This window comes from Thamnophis elegans, chromosome 8, assembly GCF_009769535.1.
Source record: "Thamnophis elegans isolate rThaEle1 chromosome 8, rThaEle1.pri, whole genome shotgun sequence".
NCBI classification, from domain to species: Eukaryota; Metazoa; Chordata; class Lepidosauria; order Squamata; family Colubridae; genus Thamnophis; species Thamnophis elegans.
In genome coordinates this window covers 58,454,949-58,476,572 of record NC_045548.1, presented here as the reverse complement: position 1 = coordinate 58,476,572, position 21,624 = coordinate 58,454,949, and the positions used below count along the sequence as shown (strand labels likewise).

At 32.7% G+C, this 21,624-nt stretch overlaps 1 protein-coding gene across 3 annotated transcripts in view; it reads right to left on the bottom strand.

Annotated features, from left to right (window-relative positions):
- OXR1 (oxidation resistance 1) overlaps window positions 1–21,624 on the bottom strand; it is a 231,569-nt gene that overhangs the window by 32,797 nt on the left and 177,148 nt on the right. For all 3 annotated transcript variants that reach the window (XM_032223205.1, XM_032223204.1, XM_032223206.1), the window contains 8 exons: window positions 18,107–18,189; window positions 12,745–12,852; window positions 11,804–11,917; window positions 11,166–11,318; window positions 8,555–8,736; window positions 6,469–7,187; window positions 3,497–3,662; window positions 1,827–1,989 (listed from right to left, as the gene is read on the bottom strand). In XM_032223205.1, coding sequence (XP_032079096.1) covers window positions 1,827–1,989; window positions 3,497–3,662; window positions 6,469–7,187; window positions 8,555–8,736; window positions 11,166–11,318; window positions 11,804–11,917; window positions 12,745–12,852; window positions 18,107–18,189 — 1,688 coding nt within the window. The remainder of the gene's footprint in view (window positions 1–1,826; window positions 1,990–3,496; window positions 3,663–6,468; window positions 7,188–8,554; window positions 8,737–11,165; window positions 11,319–11,803; window positions 11,918–12,744; window positions 12,853–18,106; window positions 18,190–21,624) is intronic.

The window sequence follows — 21,624 nt, the reverse complement described above, 5'->3', positions numbered from 1 at the left end:
TGTGCTGTGGTTAAGTTTACAAATGCACTCTATGCATTCTCTGCTTCTTTAAGCTTTAAGGTATCTTTAAAATAAAACAGGTTCTATTTTCAAAAGGCATTCTAAAAATTCAGCATCCTGACAAGTGAATAGTTGAGTCACAGGATAATATACAGAATAGACACAAATACCCAAGCTAAACATAATAATGTGGCTTTTTCTAGATTGTTGTATGGTCATTTGACTGGTTAATGGGAATATTGGGAGCAACACCTTGTGCAAGGTATCAAAATTATGGCTGTGATTGACATAATCAAAGTTCTGCCACTTGCCCATTGCCTTACACATTAAAATGGGCAGGTCTTTGATTGCCTGGTTGTTCCCATTTTGACATTGTTGACTCTCTTTCCACATGTACCAATTTTGTTGTTTAAACTTATTTCTAAGTTCCTATTGTTGTTATAACTAACAATATATATATAACTAAGAAATCATGTATGTATTTACAGACCATTTTGTATTCACTACATGCTTGTATACTCCTCTGCCTACTTGATTACAATCTTTTGGAGTACCTACTCTATATGGCTTAAGACAGTGAACTTTGGTACGCATGCATTCTGGGTATGTTCCTGGGCCTTATGTGGTTTGTGGTATATTTACTGCAGTGACATGTTGGTCTGGCATCTCTTCAGTTCTACTATATGCAATTGTAATTTTTTGTGACTTTTAGTTTATATCTTAAGAATATGAATCATAGGGCAAGGCATTCATCCTGCATTTTGCCCCTGTAACACTGTTCTAATTCCTGAACTATCCAAGTGGCAATTGAGGATTTCACCATTTTGTGAAAATAATATCACTAATACCAATCTTGTTTAGATACTATTAGCACCAAGCATAATAACTTCAGATTTGATTCAAGATTATCTAGGATCTTTGCTTTAATTTGTGACTTTTGTATTATGTCTGTTGAAGTGTTAATTGAATTCCTTATGTTTTAACACCTTTATAAACTGCTTTTATTATTCTGAATATTGTGATTTTGTTTTTGTAAAATGGCTTTAAAATAAAGATGAACAATAAGCTAGTCACACAATATTACAAGTATATAAAATTATACTATTTAAAATATGAATTCAAATTAAGGAAGGCATGCTTTTGAATTATTATTGTAGAAAATAGAGACTTTCCCAGGCTTCTGATATTTAATACCCATTATATCCATATCATTTTTTATTTGCAATATTGTCTGTATTATATTAATGTATGTAGAAACTGCCTTAAGAGTAATAATTTAAGCCAAAAATCCTCTATTAATAATGTATATTATAATAATACTATTTTTTTTAAATTAATAATTGCATGTCTGAAAGTCTGAAATGTTTATAAATTGGAGAAAAACATGGAGATATTTTACTGGAATTGGGTAAGAAAACAAGCAGTATTTACTGAGAAATGTCCAATTCTTTTCCAATAATCTGTTGAAAAAAAGCTGCTTAGGAATGAAAACATGGTAAGCAAAATGCTTATTGCTCTTGTTAGTATTTCAAATCACCCCTAACCCATTTGATTTTCATGTTTAAATAAGCAAACTATTTGTTACATATGTTTACATGTAACTGCTGCCTGACCTTTGCTACAGTCACAAAATGGAAACAGCAATATACACTAAGATACCCAGACTATTATACAATAGAGAAAAATTAAAGTATGCAATCATTAGATAAACATGTATTTGCAACTTTTACTTAACAATATTAGTTGATGAAAATTCTCTATGTAGAAATTAAACAATTTTAAACAAATGCTGTGTTTTTTAAAGTTGATAACTAGCATTTACTTACCTCCCAGTCCTTAACAGCTGTTTCATCATCAACTGAATCTTCACCCGCCTGTGTTTCAATTTTTTTTACTACGATAAATCCTGGCTCTCTATTTGATTCTCCCGTATCTTCTGTATATAATTCTGGACTCCACTGAACAAAAAATGCATACAGATGTTCAGTCCTTTGAAAGGGAAAATGAAAAATAAATGGATACCCATTCAGATTTGCACAAAGTTGGAAATATTGTTTTTTTAAGTAGTAATTCACTGTATCTTTTCACTGTCAGTTACTCATGCTTTTCTCTGAAAATCAAGAGAAAGAATATTCATATAAAGTCTATTGTCTAATGTAAGGCAGAACCATGGTAGACAATATTTTCAGTATCTTAGCACATAACTAGTACTGATTATGGCATCCTTAACAGATTATAATTCTGAAAAGGGCTTCTTAGTTTCATTAGGAAAAAGAAGAAGTGAATAGAAGAGGACAACACATCTAGTTGGCAGGATTAAACAACTAGCTAAGTTGGATTGGACTTGCTTAGTATTTAGGCAACATAATCAAGCTTGATTCAAGGGGTTTCTTTAGAAGAAAAGGACATAACAGGAAAGACCTGTTTATCTCAAATACATACTAGAAATCAAAGATTAACAATTTATCAGCCATGACAAATGTTTGCTCATCTAGTCTGGCATGATCTTCCCAGAGTGCCCAGGCAAATGCTTCTGAGAAACACAATAAGAGAAAATATTAATAATTCTTCCTATTGTTATCACTGAGAAAGTGGTAATTCTAGACATTCTGTTTCAGAAAAGATTCAGATCTATGGAAATTCTGATTCTCTTATTATCTATGAATTTCTCAAAATTCCAATACTTAACGAACTCTGGTAAAGACGCTTGGCAGCATCACTTGGTCAGCCTGATTAAAAGATATAAAAATAAGGTTACCAGGCCACAGTTTGGCATGAGCACAGGAAGTCTATGGAGGACTTAGAAGAGTGACTTGTGACCTTCTTTGCTGGCATCAGAGAAGGTCACAAAAGGTGAGCACCTGACTAGAAGGTACTTGAACTGTCACAACTGCAAGCCATTTGCTAAATGTCCAAATCACAATCATGTGACTGTGAGGATCCTGTAATGGCCAGAACTTCAAGGGTTAGTCATAAATACCATATGTGCAGCGCTGAATGGTGGCTGAATGATTAGTTGATAAGAAAAGACTATTTGTAAAGAGGCAATTAATAAGAACACAATACCCAAAAGTTTGAATGATTATTGTTGTGAAAACAGTAATAATAAATGATCCATTGCTGGGATGATCATTTCAATAAGGCAATAGCATCTCATTAAGGAGTCAGGTCTGCTATAATCTTTATATCGTTCACTTGAATATAATCCACTAGAAAACAAATGGCCAATTTTAATAAATAGAGATAATGTATCAAGAAAAATTCTGAAACTATCAAGTAAGAAACAAACAACAATTCAGCAAACAAAAACACCACACACTGAATTAAGAAAACTGATGGTAAGAGACAATAAAATAATATTTCTTGTATAGTTGAAACCTTTAAATTCAGAAGGATGTGGAATTGTCTCAATATGAAAATAGCTTTAATATTAATTTAGAAATGGAAAGATAAGTGTCTTCCTACAATGAAGATACATAGAAAATATCCATCTTACCTTTCTGATGGCACAGCAAACCAATATTCATGCTTCTTATCTCTTTGTGCATATTGCTGCATCAATGCGCTTGCTTGTGATACAAACGTTTTTCGCATTGGCTTGCCCACTTTAAGACACAAGAACTTGTATAACCGATGTCTTCTCTTCTCTTTTATTAGAGGGCCTTTTAAAAAGAGATAAAACGCCAGACTGGTTGGCAATTTTGCTTTGCTAATTATTAAATATTAAATTAATTACTGGATAAATTTGGGCGCATCTTTAAAAACTGATTAGATATTGTTACTCTGCTAAATATTAACTTTAGCTATTATAGCATTTGTGCGCAATCTGCAGTTAAGGCTACATGTGAACATCTAGCTCTCTGCTTATACCTCCTCTAATCCCAAACCTTCAGATCTCAAATTTGGAAAGTAAATAGTGACATGGATTTATCAAACCACAGCAGAGACTTAAGACACCATGAAACTAAACGGTCCTAAAATCAGGCCCATATTTCTTATTTTGAGGAAGCTGAAACAAACCCGTATTTTGCATGTCTTAAAATATTGACTTTATTTCTTAAGCCCCAACCTATAGAGGGGGAAAAAGAAGTGGGTGCAAACATTAAAGCATAGGAAGTTTGCATCCACTTGTTTTCCTTTATTAGACAATTTACCTTATATTGGCAGCTATGCTTCCTAAGGCCCAACTCCCAATTGCCTGACTATGCATTACAACGTAGGATGCAACAAATGAGCTCCTGCTCTCTATCTACATTAAATAAGCACCTGTGACTAAAGTTAACCGCCATTGACTGGTTATGATATATAACCATACAACAAATGTTGCATGATTCATTTATTACAATGTTAATCAGCACAAAGGAATGCAGACCTGACATTGTTAAGGGAAGACTTTGACAAAAGTTTATTCAGACTCTGGCAAAGAAACAAAAGCTTGAGAAAGAACTAAAAATAACACCACTAGTTTTTGTTATTTTACTCCATAAATAAATAATGAAGAATATTTCTGGACTCTCTTGCTGTCCCTGTTTCTTGATCTTTGCCTATCTTGAAGGGCTAACAATTGGCCAGAAGAAACATTTCTAAAGAATGATCTTCTCAAATACCAAATCACCTGCAGACTTCCAAACTTCCAAATCACTCTATGTGTTTGTGTGTTTTTATTCAGGAAGAAAGGAATTTCATGTGAAAGGGTGGGGGGATAAGCTTGAATACAAAAGCATGAAGCCATTTCATGATGATGACTGTCTTTAAATACAAAATATAGATTTTAAAAGTCCAAATAACTAATACAATCCAGGAAACATATTGCTGTGTGTATCATTACTTGCTGCAACCATATTCTATCAACACTGATACAAATAACTTAGAAACAGAATACTTTTTAGCACCGTAGAGTTTCATAAGAAATTTATAGTTAAAAGTAGGACTAATTAAACATAAATGTGGAAGCTATGCTACTGAGATAAGATTTCCTTAAGGGGAGATGGAAAAATTATTAAAAATATTTAAAATTGGCCCCAAAAAACAAAAATATTTGTAGAAACAATACTATATTCAGAAACAGCCACACTGCAAAGTAAGAGGTAGGAGGCAATAAAGCAGCCGTCAAAAATACCAAGCCCAGATGAAACATCCATTAAACACTTTAATGGCATAAGAGGCAGTTAAAGTGCTAACAGCTCTTTGTCAACAATACAAGTAAGTGTTACATGATCTAGAAATGTAACATGATTAATGGAGAAAACAAGATAATTTAAAATATATCTTTGTTTTATTTATCCAACATAAACACACACACACACACAAATAAATAAATAAAAGAAATTAAGTTGGGGAGGGGGAAGTGGTTAAAATACAGAAGGCAATGAGACTGGAATGAATAGGATTGCCATCTTGTATTTAGCTCTAATTTACTCTAATAATTTAGACTCTTTTAATTCATTTAAGTTTGTGCAAACTTACATAATTCAAAAATAAAGATATTTCTGACAATAGATACCAAATAGTTAAAGCTATGATAATAGCTTTAATAACTAATAATGGAGAAATAGTTGAAAAAATGGACATTGAAAATGACCCAGACATAGATGAGAAATGTTTTGAATTATGGGTATAGAGACAGGTTACTGAGAATATCAAGGACTTCAAGAACCACCAATAAGTTCTGGAAAAATAAGAGGCGAAGATTAGCTAGCAGAAAGTGACATATTTTATAAATGTGATGCAAATAAATGATGGAATGTCAGGCAAGGGAGGTAACAAGGAAGATAACGGAAGCAGCGAATAGATTGCATCAAAAAGCATCCAGATCCAGGAGAGCCATGTTACATGTTCCATCTACAAAAGAGATGGTGGGTCCCAAGAAGAGACTCTTTGCTGCCATGGGGACTGTCCTGTAGAACATTATCCGTCCCCGATATTAGATTTGTCCCATCCCTCTAAGCCTCTGGGAAGGCCTTGAACACATGGCTCTGCCACCATGCTTGCTCCAGCAACGATGGGAAGTTCTTCCAATGGCTGCACATAAATGAATGAAGTCTGCAGCTGATTATGATTTTATGTTTTTAAACTGATGACAGATACTTTTTATATTTTTTGTATAACCTGTTTTTATTGTTTATACCAGATGTTAGCCAGCCAGGTCACTGGGACCAACCTAGATTGGATTCTGAATTGATGATGATTATGATGATTCTTGTGGATTATCAAGAGTGACAAGAGCCTTCACAGTACAGTGGTAAAAAAAAAAATATGTTGCTAAAAGTTAACACTGGGCTGTCTTTTGCTTTCTCTCAAAGAAATCAGATCCTTCAGAAATAGTGCATTTCGCATTACCCCATGATGCATTTTGATTGCAATAAAATTGGGAATATAATAATATTTTTTTCCAACCATGTGCATGAAGAATAATTAAGATTTATTGAGAAATTTTATGGTTATACTATATTAACTTTAAACCCTTACCTTCTACGGTTCCATCAACTGTTGCCATTTTGTGTTTCATTTCTTTATGCACTTCCTGGTGGATGGTATCCCACTGCTGTTTGGTTTGTTGCATAGTATGGGTCTTCCAAAGCGTCCGCAGCGTCTCTGTATCTGTCTCAGAACCTTGAGTTGGCAATTTCACAGTTTCCCCTTCATTTGTGACCTCTTTCTGAGAATCAGTTTTTTCAGAATCCAAATGCTGCTCATCCTCTGGTACATTTCCTTCTACAGGTTCCTGACATGTTCCATGTTGTGCTTCAGCATCAGAAATAGATCCTTCTACAATATTCTGAACTTTTATTGCTTCCTCCACTGCTTTCGAGTCCACAGTATCATTAACAGAAGTACTGCCATAATCCAAAGGCTGTTCTCCACTGGAGTTTACATCCCCAATAGTATTAACAGAGTCTGAAATATCCTTTACAGATTCTCCGCCAGTGTGGTTTACTGTCTGGACCGATTCAGATGACGCTCCAGAAGATTTGTCTTGTCGAAGGTCATCCAGAAGCTCTTCTCGTATAGGAGACAGTTCTGACTCCGTGAAAACATCTTCTGACAGAGATTCTTCTGTACTCCTTGGAGCAGTACTGGCACTATCATTTCCTGTATCTCTCATTCTTAATTCCATTTCATCAGTATTACTTCTGGTAATTTTCTTGAAGTGGCAGAGATCTTTTACAGATAACTGACCTACATCACTAAAAAGTAAAGAAGACCTCTGTGTTATAACCTGAGAAAACAAAATGCACATAACTTTTTTTTAAAACTAGGATCACTTTAATAGAACCAGTTTGATAACTATTCTAAGCAGTTATACAACATATCTCTGTAGAGGACAATCCCACACCTCCCACCCCATTAGCAGTGTACAAGATTTATTTATTGCAAAAGTGTCTATAATACTAATTCTATGAGCTTGGGTGGTGTACAATAAAATAAAGAGATATCCCAGTTGCTTTTAATAACTACATAAAATATGAGTACAAATAAATAGGATGGCACTTAAAATAGCTAGGTACCATAAGCCTATTTAAAAAGGATGGTTTTTAAAATCTTGAATGTTAGAAAAGAGAAAGCCAGACACACATCTGTGGGCATTGTATTCATAATGTGTGGGGTACAATGGAGAAAGCTTCATTTCTAGCATACCCGTAGCTCAGGAAAGGTTTCTTTATAGAATAGTCTTATATTCAAACATAGACAACTCGTTGAGCTACCTTAAGAGGGACAGAATTCCTCATTATTGTTGTAGTAGATGTAGATAATTTAACTTCTGTAGGTTGTGTGATAAAAACAATTTTCCTATTTTTATTTTTGTACTTACAGGCTTCAAAGAAACAATTATTTGGGAGAAATTCTATGGTGAAGAATTTACATGGAGAATCCTATGCTAATCAATAAAACAAAGTTCTGCTTATACATAATAATTGTGTCACAAAAACAACCAATATTTTATTAAAAGTGATTAATAAAGCTGGTCACAAATCCATGTTTCCCTGAAAATAAGACAGGGTCTTCTTTTGACCTCCAAAATAAGCACTTGGGCTTATTTTCATGGAGGTCTTATTATTTTTGAGGTGTATGAGGTGGCGAGATTGGTCACCTCATGACTGCTGCTGTGTTGCAATATTTTCAAGGAGGGCTTATTTTAGAGCAGTGTTTTTCAACCACTGTGCCGCGGCACACTAGTGTGCCGTGACATAGTGTAAGGTGTGCCGTGGGAAAAACACTTTATATATAGTCAATATAGGCACAGAGTTAATTTTTTTTAACATTTTCTAATGGTGGTGTGCCTCGTGATTTTTTTCATGAAAAAAGTGTGCCTTTGCACAAAAAAGGTTGAAAAACACTGTTTTAGAGCATGCGCTCAAAAGCTTGATTGGGCTTATTATCCAGGGAGGTCTCATTTTCAGGAAAACAGGATATGAGAATCTGGTAACATGCCAAATCAGAAAACATGTCTAAAGTAACTTTCTAAAGCTGCCATGCATATGCAAATGCAATTTTTTTCATTTGAAACATACAGAGAGAGATGTGTACACATACATACACTAATCTATCTTACATGGGTAACGAATCCTGTATTTTGACATCTGCATCTTTATACATAGCAGCTGACATCACTTCTTCCATTGGACACATGATGCCATACTCTTCACAGCCATTTTGTTGAACCAATGGATCTGTTTTATGTGGATCAAACATTATATTGTTTGGTGTCACTAGGAGCACACCGGTGACAGTTCCCTAAGATAAGGAGAAAAACAATCAAACTTCCTGCAAAAATAAACAAAATCTTTTCAAATTATGTCTAGAAGTAATCTAATCACTTCATTATTTAATGAACACTGAGTACTTCTATTAAAGTCTAACAAGCACATTCATCTTTCTTATAAATCACTGAAAATTGTAAATTCCTAGGAAATATAATCTTTAAGGAAAAACAGTTTTGCCTAGTTAATATTATACCAATATATAGAAATTATTGCTATGAAAAAGGAAGTTTTAGCCATAATTCACAAATATTGTAAAATGGTATTGTAAGATAATTTTGCATTTAAATTGTTTAATTGAATAGAACTTCAACAAATCTTAGTATAAACTTATTTCAGCAGTTTTATTAGATAAAACTTAGATATAAGATAAAACAATTTTTAAAAAAGCAGTAATTTTATAAGTCATGCTACAAATAATATCAAGTTACATATTTCAAAGACTTTATGAAATTGTGGTTAATTTTAATGAAGTCTTTATCAATATATATAAACACTTTTTTTTTCAAGATGCTTCCCTAAAAAGGAAAAAATTCCAATGCACTTCTGAAGATATGAATTGCTTGCATTTGAAAGGGTTACCGGTATACAGCTCTGAAGAAGTGCTATATATATGTGCTATATATAATTTGAGATGCATACTATTTATACGACAGTAAAGATATATTTAACAAATAGATAATAAATAAGATTGGGAAAAGGTAAGAAAACTCTCTCTCTCTCTCTCTCTCTCTCCCTCTCTCTCTCCCTCTCTCTCTCTCTCTCTCTCTCTCTCTCACACACACACACACACACACACACACACACACACGTAACTAAATAGGACTGAAGCCTATGTAACAGAAAAAAATATTTCAAGAATATCATTCCTAAATATAATATATAAGAATCTTATATATTAAGAATCTACTTAAGAATCAAGTACATAAATAAAACCAATTTTCATTTGAAGTAAAGCTCTTGCTTATAAGATCAATTTGGTTTTTATCCTTTACTCTTACAGAGATTCAGAAGTATTTATTTTGGAAAGTTATGTTAAAACTCTTGACTTTTATTCAGTTCACTATAGAAAGTGCCAGAGGAAGGAAAAAGAGGCACAAAGGCAGGATATGGATTGAGTTATATCCAGTACAGATTGGAGAATTGATGTATGTTTTTACTTTATGCTTTTACTGTAATGAGGAAAATCTACAGAGAAAAATATTTTGCATGTTGCTGAGTCCTTAGGTCAATTGAAGGAAAGGACGAAAAAAGGAGGAAGCAAAAGTTGATACAGGCAAGATGAATGGAGGAAACTAGAGATGAAAGGAAAATCCCATGCATTTCAGCCACTTAGTCACTCCTGTTTTAAGCAGCAGCAGCAGCAGCTTTTCATATTGGCTAAGAAAAAAGTATTCTCAAGAATAGCAGCATTTCCACTACCTAGGTTTCTATCACTTCTTGTCTTTATTGCCTTTCCTCGCTGGAAGGAGGAAGGTGAATATGAATGCAATTTTAAGTAGTTCTTTGAGTTATATGTATGTGAGCAGCAATCTTGAATAAATGCAGATGGAAAATTAATTAATTAACTGGGGTATCTTTTTAAGAGGAACTTAAGAGTTTATTTAGTACTTTTTTCTTATCCTAACATTGTCCCTGCTTCATTTTTTTTGTGAGGCGAGTGTGACTTCTGCAAGTTATACTCACAGAGACACAATAAAATCCCTACACACATTTTCTAAGGAAGACATTAGATTCTTCTGGAATTGCTAATAATAAATTGACAAGGACGGAAAGTTAGACATTAAGGACTTCCTGTCTGTGAAGTTTTTGTTTTCTGTTTTGTCTTCCTTTTGGGGAGATCATTTTAAATTCAGAGAATATCCTCTTCTCCAATAAACATGGTAATTTTAAATGGAAAACTTTCTTAGTTTGGGCCATGTTTATTAAATTTCAATGCCTGAAGTGAATTGATGTTTCTATGGCATAACTGGCTAAGAATTTGTAAGATATCTGGCTAACATTTGTAAGATAGCACAAGTATATCCTTTCCTATTGTCTGAGAACAGAAAATATGGTCTAAATATTAAGATTGTGGAAGCATATATGCAAGAATCCTTTAAAAAATGCTATTTATAAAAAGATGACAGAACTCTATGGTCCACATAGTTAATAAAAATCTATGTGTATCTTCTGTTGCATCTTTCAACTCAGCTGCTACTTTTTTTCATTAGATATTATCATCATTACTATGACAAAGTGGATGAATGTGGCATGGTAATGTATAGCTTTGATAAAGTTGTAAGGTTAACCTCTACTTATAGCTAATATCAATTACCAAAATTCTTCTATCCCAATAAAAGGAAAATTCTCAAATAACTTAGGTAACACATTATTTTATGTAAGAAACATATAATTTTGTACCTTATTACTTGTAATGTATTTACAATTGATCTTGAGAAATTTTTCTGTGAAAGCTTCCTCCTCTTCTGACGTGGATGACACAACCCTTGTAGACCGAACACAGGGATATGCTGGTATGGCTGCTGTTTCTTTCTTTTGGGCCCCATCTGAATCCTATAGAAACAAAAACTGCAGTGATAGAACCAAAAATAGGATGTGCTTTATAAATGTAGCTTATCCTTGCCAAACCCATGTAGTATAACAGAAAAGTTCAAAAGCAAGTCAATGAAAAAAATGAGTCATTTTAAACATCACCATATGTGTTAGAAATGAATTATACAGACAATATTAAATCACAAGTTGGTATATGAAAGGTCTACAGTATTTCACAAAGCTATATAGACTATAGCATTATAGTTTTATTTAATATTAAAGATACCAACATTCACGATATTAACACTGCTGTCCAATGTCCAATGCTAACATCCACATCAACCTTTCAAAATATTTGAAAACAGAAATAGATTTTTATATCAGTTTGCCTCAGTTCTGATCAAATCAATGAGACATACATACTACAATTTGACTACTTTTCAGAAATGCGTCTTTGGGGGGAAAGTATTCTAGATGTGTGTAGGCACACACAGACATATACTTACAGCTGTCTTCTCAGCTTCAGCTTCTGAAGATGTAGGTGACAAAGGACTTTCAGGACTAAGTGAGGGGGAACTCTCCACACTGGAAAGATACTCTGGATCAGGAACATATAAAACCTATAAAAACACATTTTGATTAAATCTGATTTAACTGGTGTAGACATTATTAATTTAAAATTAAAACATTATTTGCACATGGCTCAAAAAGACATGTCTACATAAATGTAATAGAAAACCGTGAACTTTTTAATATTGTGTTCAAAAATTTGTTTTTGCATAAATCAGTAGCAATTTAGAAATGATACAGAAATTATTTATACGTTATCTGATATTTCATAATACCTTGTGGATAATACAAATTTTATTGCGCTTATCTTCAATTAGTTTTTTAGAGTTTGCTTAGGATTTCATATCCACATTTCATATCCACATTTATATGTGATATGAATTTCATTCATGTTATGTTGACTCCAATAAAGATTTTATTTCCCTTTTTCAGAATTTGCATAGAAGTAATTTTTCTAATCAACTTTGAAAAATGTTAAAGGTAAATGTATGCCCTTATTCTTTTATTACGGAATTGTCCTGCTACTTAAGGTATCCTGCTAGAATCATGATTCTTTTCTATTTAAACTTTTAAAATGGATCTGGAGTTTATTAATTAGTCAGCTTTAACCATTCAGTCATTTGACTCTTGGTGACTTTATAGACAAGTGTTCTCCATGCTACCCTGTCAAGCACAACTTCTTTCAGTTATTGGATGTTCATCTTTGTATCAGCTTTGATGGTACCAAGCCAGTGAGTTCTTTGCTTACCCTTTCTTCCTGATCCACTAATGTCACAAGGCAGTCATCGCCAAAGGAAGGAATGCATATAATGTTCAATAAACCATTAATAACTCTTCATCTATTTTTACTGTACTTATGTTATGTAGTAGACAATACCTGTCCAGGAACAACTGCTCTGGAAAACAGCTTGTTTAACTGCACCAATTCATTAGGCGTAGTATCAAACTTCAAGGCCACAGTATTCAAAGAATCTCTTGACTCCACCTGTTTACAGAACATAAATGCAATTAAGTGATTTGTAGCCAAATCTTTCCTACGTTCTTGAAAGTCTAGCATTATATTGTATAGTTTTAAAATAAAATAGCAGCCAAGAAAAATGTGCAGGCCTACATTTTATTAGTAGGATTGAAATACAGTAAAACAATAATTCAGTTGCTCTAAATAATCTGGCGTTGAATAAATTTCAAAGATAAAAAGACTAACTAACCAAATATTTGAGATGCCTACAATTTTATTTGAACAATTTAACAGTGTTTGAGTTACTTCAGAACCAAGTATAATAGAATTGTTTTTAAAAATAAGCTCTTGTAAAAAATTAATCAGCAGCATGCAGTTTTCTCAAATTTTAAATATTTTCTTAGCTGCTGTACTGGGAATAAAAAGCTGATGTTTCCAATTTGACATACAAACTGTTATTACCATAAAATGAGGATTACCTAGTATTCCAAAGAAAGAAAGGAGCAGAGAGTAGGACAAAACACTAATCATTATAAAATGTGATTAATTTAGATTAAAATAAAACTTTACCCTCCAACAGCAACACCAGTTCATTAAAACAGAATTAATGAGTAATTTATCTGGTGATTCCATGTCCCGAGCCCTATAAACTATTTCTGATTTATTTCTAATAAAAAAATTAAGACAGTTACTTTTTAATGTGCACTGAAGATTTTAGATTCTTAGATTCAGCATACACTAAGATTCAGCATACACCAAGGAGAAGCTGAAAGACAACTATCTGTCAAATAGATATCAAAACTTTTGAAGCATTTGCTGCTGACTCATTGTGACTGTGATGTTTTGCTTATTGCAAACCCTAATGAAGCCAGTCTTTTAAAAAATGAATGATGTGGATATTGGCCAACAAAAGGTGCTTCCTGAAAAGAGACATAAGTCTGAAACAATGGAAATTATTGTTTCAGTTACAATGCTTGAGGAATTTTTGTCAGTTCCTACAACATGACAGAATTCATTTTGAAAAAACAAAACAGAAGAACATAACTCACCTGACAAAAATGACAAAATATAACAAATATTAAATGAAAATATGTCAACTACATTTAATAGAAAGCAATTGCAATTTACAAATTTTAGATTTTAGTTGCCTAAAAGGGCAAACCATTTTATATCCATGTTTTTTTTTTTTAAAAAAACATGCAGCTTAAAAAAATGTTTATAACATTGTTTTGAATATGAGCCAGGGTGGCACAATGGTTGGAGTGCAGTACTACAGGCTACTTCAGCTGACTGCTGGCTGCCTGCAATTTGGCAGTTCAAATCTCACCAAGCTGAAGATTGACTCAGACTTCCATCCTTCCAAAGTTGGTAAAATGAGGACCCAAATTGTTGGGGGAAATATGCTGACTCTCTGAAATATATAGCTATATGTATATCATCATCCAAATATAGTCATTTTGGTGTCTGCCTCTAAAATTATTCTCCCATTTTGTCCTGCCTAAAGTAAGTCTAGTTTAAATAAAGGCTATCTTTATTTTACTGTTTCATGCAAAGTATCTATCAGATACTTCACTCAAAAGGGATCTAAAATAAAGAAAACACACACACACACACACAAACACACATGTCTTTTTGTACTTTTCCAGCAATCGAATTGCTAAATTGTTAGGTTTTCTAAACCGATACCCTGTCCTTACTCAGAGACTGTTCACTGGCATTTACAACTGCTTTTTTTGCTGATTACCTACCCATTGTCTCCTGTGCCCCCACTGCCTGATCTGCTCCCCACAATGCATGCCACTACTGTACTGGGCAGGGCCTTCTTTCACACTGACTTTTTCGGGCAAGTGCAGCTGGGCCATCTATCAATTTCCTGCCCCATCCAGGTGTTCCATGCCATGCACAGAGAGCCTTCTTTTGTGAAAGAAGACCAATATGAGAAACTGTCCTGACTGCCATTGTGAAAGAAGGACTTTTCTAGACAGATCATTTTTTTGCATCTGGGAATGGCACAAAGGGAGAGCCTAGAAAGCCCCAGCAGCACCAGAATGAAAGAAGGCCCCTGCTGGTACAGTAGTGATGTGTGGTGCAATGGGGGCAGCAATGGCAGGCAGGACTGGGCCAGCAGCAATGGATAGGTGGGCAATCAAAATGGCAAAGATATGAGGTATCCTAGGCTACTCAAATACAATCATTTTCATCAAACATGGTGTATTGCTAGACCAACTGTGTGGTTGAAGATACAGAAAAATGGTAGTTCACCTCCTAAAATTAAGAGAGTTTCCAAGAAGTTAAACTATAAAATTATTCTGAACTTCATGGAAGCTGCACCATAGTATTCTGCACAATTCCAATATCCTCCAGATATCTTGTCCTTGACCTCTATTAGCTTGAATGTAGTGTATGGAAATACGAGAGCAACTTATGGAAGAGCATCAGAGTGCCTATTCACAGTATACTTGAAGCCATTGGCAAAGATCATCAGGATGGTACCTAGTTCTATTTCTCCCTCTCATTTGTACCAAATAAGGTTCTACAAACAAAAAATCACTATCTAGGCTTAATTTTGAGTAGAAAAATATAATAAATTTAAACTGAATTTGAACACTGAGGCTTAATGTATAAATGGCTTTGGCTTTATAAATTAATGCAACAGCTTCAAATAGAATTTACATACATTTATATAAATGGACAACATTATTTAAATCTCCTGCAAAATGAATTACAGACCATTTTGCATAAATGTACTCTGAAATCTGCCATGTTGGTACAAAGATACAAATTAGTTAAATACTTCATGTCTGTATCAGATATAATATTTATTAAAATGAATTTGACCACTAGATAACAAGTCTTTATTTATTTACCACAAGAAATCAAAAGCTCACTGTATAACTCCAGAAACAAAATGTCAAGTTTGCTCCTTAAACGACTTTGTCATGGGAGAATCAAGTATGTAATCATGTTTTTTGTTCATTTCTAAGCCAAACTCAAAGTTCTATTGCCTTATAATTCCCTAAGTAACAGAGTTGAATATCTGAATATTGTATGAATTGTCTCATATTTTCAGATGGAACAGAAGAGTAGACATTCATCTTCTTGTCACATCATTATGAGCAACATACATAATGATAACACAAGATAAATCCTTATTTTTTAAAATATTGAAACTTGGCCAAGATTCAGTTAATTATCAAGGCATGACTGCCAAATCTATTGTGGAGAATGTGATTGAGTTGTTTGTAATGAACACTGTAGAGTGTCCATTATGTTTGTTTATTAAAACATTATATTGTGGATTATTTTAATACTGGTCATGAACTCAACATATTTATTGAAAATATATGTATAGAAATAAAAAGTGCACAAATTTCCAATGTTTTTCATAGACCCTCAACAAAAAATTTAAAAAAGGATAGACTAAAACTCTGATCATCGCTCAAGTTTCTAAGTACCAGAATACTGATGTGTCTTACTTTTTATAAACAATTATAATTGTGACTAGCAATTATTTAAAGCAGTTCATGAAGTTAATCACAATGCTTATCACAGGAAATATATTCTATTTTTGGAGTGAACAAGTCAGAATTTTTCAGGATTAGAGGAATACATTATTGTGTGTCATCTATAGCATTTCTTCCAAAAAGTTGTTTCCTCTTTTCTAATATTTTCAAATAATGTTTTCCAAAGGAAAATATTGTACTGTAATTTAATAGAAAATTAAGATTTCCAAGTATTGCATGTATTTATCAGGGAGGAATTCTAAGTTAATCTTCTTTGCTAATAGGCTTTTTCATGAGAAGAAATAAATACATGGAAGAAATCTTTATACCTTTTTATATTTCCAAATTTATGTTAATAATTTGAGAATTATTGGGAATTGTGAATAAAATAGAAATTCAAACAAATCAGGTCACAAATATGTAACAAATAATAAATGAATTGAAGTCCTAATACACTATGTAATAATGACAAGTTATTAGTTATTTTGAGATAGAAGTGGAAAAACTAAATGAAACATTTTCAGTCTCTTTAATACCCTGATACAAACACTTTAAGGCTATTGGCAATAGCAAGTCTTACCAAAATTATTTTCAATTGCTTGCAAAAGTAATTAGAGACCATTTTTGTAGTATGTATTCTGAAAACTGTAAATCATCTTACAATTGGTACAATGGTACAAATTACTTAAATATTTCATATTTGTATCAACTGAACATTTCTAAATTCACTGAAAGGAGTTTGATTACTAGAAACTGTGGCTATATTTTTCCTCTAGTGAAATAAATGAAAATCTGACTGTATTACAACTTCATGAACAAGCTTATTATCTGATGATAACTTTACTAATATACACATTATATAAACTTACACTGTAAAATTGACACAAAAGCTCTGCTTGTGTAGTTTAATACAAGTCATTCAAAGCAATTTTGTTAGAAATGCAGAAGCGGGATAGCTGATACCACTCTGTATTAGATTGTTTATACAAGTAATTTATTTAAATGAAGGAACCAATTCACTTCCTAATTACATTTTATGGTTATATACTCATCAGTTTCTCTGAAATTCAGCAATTGAAAGCAAAAGAGCAATAGAACTTTAGAGTAAGTCAGTTCTGTTTAAACTGTCACAAAAATACACACAGTACATACATAGAAATAGAATCCTAATAGCCAGCTTTTTTCTAAGTTTCATTTCAAATAAATCTTTTCTACTTAAAAATGAAAACACTGAACTGATTTACAGTGGTACAATTTGAAAATTCTGTATCTAGAAACCATAAATATATAGGTATTATATAATAAACTATTTCTTAATTCAGACTTCGAGTTTCCCTTAGTAACCAGAAATTTAAGACTGACTATATTTCTGCTTAAGGGTCATTTGAAGAACACACAGGCTTGGCATTCAGTTACTAATGATTAAAAAACGAACTGGTCCTGATGTATTAATAGGTCAATGAAACTTGTAAGAGCACAAAAATATTTGTGTACTATACTGGTAAAATGGGACAAAATTATACTAATCTGCACTCAGTGGATTATTAGCAATATTAAAATCATTAGAAGCAATAAGGGATTTATTGATGTCTTCTAAAAGTACAATAAGGCATATATTTTAAAACCAGTGTACTATTAGTATATAACATCTACAGTAAGACTGGAAAGTTTAACATAATTACTTCAACATGTTTGAAAACAGTCAGAATAGTATTTATCAATCCCATTATCACATTTTCAATGTATCTTGGAAATTATGTACCCAAGCAGCAACTTACAATATACTCAATAGTTCCCTTTGGCTTTTGAAAAGACATGCGTCTCCCATCTTTCTTGTCTATAGTCTTCTTCTGGCCGGTATCTGAAAGAAATTTAAGCAAAGCATGCATCATTGCATTCATCTTTCTCTCATCTCAGAATTATCACACACTGCCGACTACAGCATCACTTGCAGACATGTATTCACCAGTTACATAGCTATCAGCCAGTGAGTCTATGCTCAGTGTAAGACAACTACTTATCACATCAGATTTCATTCCTCTAAATTTACTACACTTTAGTGTTTAGAAATGCTTTAGCTTTATCAATATTCGCAAGCCTTCCAAAATATTATTAAGTCAAAAGAAACTAGATGAAAAGTTTTTTCAATATAGGGCAAGGTTATAACAGTTCTCTAACATATTTGATTAGATTTTCATTACATATAGCCTGCCTGTCATTTGCAGTAAATTAAAATCAGCTTCAGAGATTAGTCCTTAACTTTAGCTAGTTTTTCAAACACAGCTGTATAGCACTTTAATGACAAGTATGACCTTTTGTATACAGCTATGCTATTTTTTTGTTTTCTATTGTTAAACATTTAAAAACATTTTAACAAGTGGTAAATAACTCAGAATTGCTGGGAATCATGTTCCATTCAGGATCACCGTTTTGACATGTGAACTCTGTTCAGAAATCCACATTTTCTCACTGATCAAACATTAAGCAAACTTTATCTGATTAAGTTCTTTTTTCAACTTATAAGAAACTAAACTCCTTAATAACTTCAAGTCTCTTTAGTAGGAGACTAAAAAAGAAAACGGAGAAAAAAAAGAGTCTGACCCTTTTTTCTATTTGCTCATCTCAGAACATATTTACATTTATATATAGACATGGATGACTTGGAACAGAGATATAGTCTCTAAAATGTCTATGGAGATTATCAGTCATCCAGGTCATAGTTGCCCTAACTATGTGCTTTTTCAAAAGGCAACTGGACTTCTTTGTTTTTCTTTGAAAACGTTTCACTTCTCATCCAAGAAGCTTCTTCAGCTCTAGGCTCAGTTATTCTTGCGGTTTATTATTTGTATGTCCCCTTCAATTATTAAGACCTCAGCTGGTTTCATTTCTAAACCCAATGTGGTATCTATTCCCATATAACTCTTATATTCTAGCCTTTACATTTTCATATCTACAAGATCTTTTTTAATATCACTTTTATAATTTGGCATTTTTTAAAAATCCAAATCTACATTTAATCAGTTTCAGTTTTATCCAATGAAATCTGTTATTCTTCTGCACCCTCTGTTATAGTATCAGACAATCTTGAAAGTAATTTGGAGATTTGTTCCCAAATAGCCTTAATTTCTTTTATAACTGAAGAGTATTGCTCCATATATTAGTGGTCTCTTCTTTAATTGTAATTCTTAGTTCTCACTGGTTCTGTCTAATCAGCCTTCAAAGTCCATTCTTATCATCTGTCTATTTTCCAATCAGCAAAACTTTCCCATGGAAATATTTCCTATAGTTAATTTCAAACTCTATGAATATTATTATAAAACTTTAGCCATTCAAGTCTATCCTTAACTTTTCAAAGTCAACATCCTAGTCCCTCATTTGCTGTATTCCAGAAATTAATGTTGCTTTTAAAAAAACCTTAAGTTTTCATAAAATATCTTTCAATCAGGATAGGAGGAAATTCTCAGTGTAATAAACCATTTCCCTTGGAAAGTTCTTAACATCTAGAACATCAATAACAAGCATCTTCCTAAAGCAGTTATAACAGGAAATGGGTGACCCACTGTTGGGTTGTTGTTTTTTTGAAGCTCTGAACTGCAGCTTAAGCAGGATGTTTTCCCCGACTCCTACAACTCTCAAACCCACTGGAGATTACTATTTTATGATCTCTTCACAGAGAGATCTTGTACAGAGCAATCTTGTGGTTGATCGTTGGCTGTCCTTGATCTGGAGAGAACTTAGGAGAAGCCAATTCACACACTAGCTCATTTTTTTTGCCATGGCTGTTTGGCTCCCAAAAGTTGAGCCTTCTTCATATGCCACCTCTCTTTCCATAAAAGACTCTAATCTATGCTGCATGATACTAAATGCATTAGAATGTAACACTCCAACTTAACGTTGGCAGCATGTGAAATTAGTGTTGCACAATAGTATACAATGTTAAGTCTTATTTTTTTTAGTACTGGTACCTAGACTGACCCTTTCCAAAGAGGCCGCTGTAACGTTTTCCAGACTTGATTTGGTTTGAAGCTTTACTGATTTTTTTGCTGCTGCTTGACATATTTCTGAGAATATTCTATCAATTTCTATTTCTGAAGATATGGCGTCAATTCCTCTAGTCCTCCAATTTGGCAATGACCAAGTGTTGACCTAGCTATATTTTCTAATATTATAAGTTCATGTAAACAGGGAATACCTTCTGGGATATTGATATTCTTATCATATAGACTTTCAAAAACTCCTTCAATCTTTGATTTTGTACAGGTTGACCTTTATCACTTGATCTTTTAGAAAACACTATGTGTTTGTTCCCAATTAGGGATGTTGTAATACAATACAAGATGAAATATTACCAAGATAACTATAATCAGTTCCTCCAAACTATTAACAGGTTGAGGTAAACATATCAGAGACAATCATTTAAAATTTTCTATTTACTAGATCTATGCATTTAGAGAATTTGACTTTCTCCCTTACAAATTATCTTGCATGGAGACACAATCTGAAATTTAAGATTTGAGTATACAGTATTCAGTATTAAGTTATATATTTTTCTTGAATAAAGGATATTTTAAATATTATTCTTTTATGCATCTGGAATTAAACTCCATTATTTGGGTCCAGGTTTCAAAAATTAATTGAAGAATCTTATTATAATTCTGAAGTATTAAATTATATTTTTACAATGGAGTTTTTGTCTAATTTTTTAAAGCTTTTTTCACAATTAATGGGAAAAATCTATGGACAGGTTGTAAAAAACTTCTTAGGCTTATATAATTAACTTGTACTACACCACTTAAAAATGTTTTATTGCAACAAGTGACTCACAACCAAACAAGCCTGTTTGAAAGACATATAATTTTAAAATGATTTGCTCTGTAGTGAGAGCACTATAAAGATTAATGGAATGCAAGTTTTGGGTCCTCTTTTATGCTACCAATGTGCCTTTTCTTTAAATATCTTTATTTAAAAAGTAAATCCACACTGTACAAGGTATTGCACCATATGAAATGAATAAGCACAATTTGCTACAAACTAAAGCATTAGCACAGAAAGTATTCTAGAATATTGTACAAAAATTTCCTAGCTTGCATTTTATCTTCCACTTTTAGTTGTTTAATAATAACTTCTTAGTGTAAATTTAGATTCAAAGGGCATTATGAAACCAACATTTTTATAATTAATATAGCTTTTAACCAGCATAACAATATCATAGAAAATAAAATAAAATTTAGAATATCAGTCATTGATGGCACAGGGCCTGATTATCTGGATTGTTCATCTCCAATAATTTCTCCCC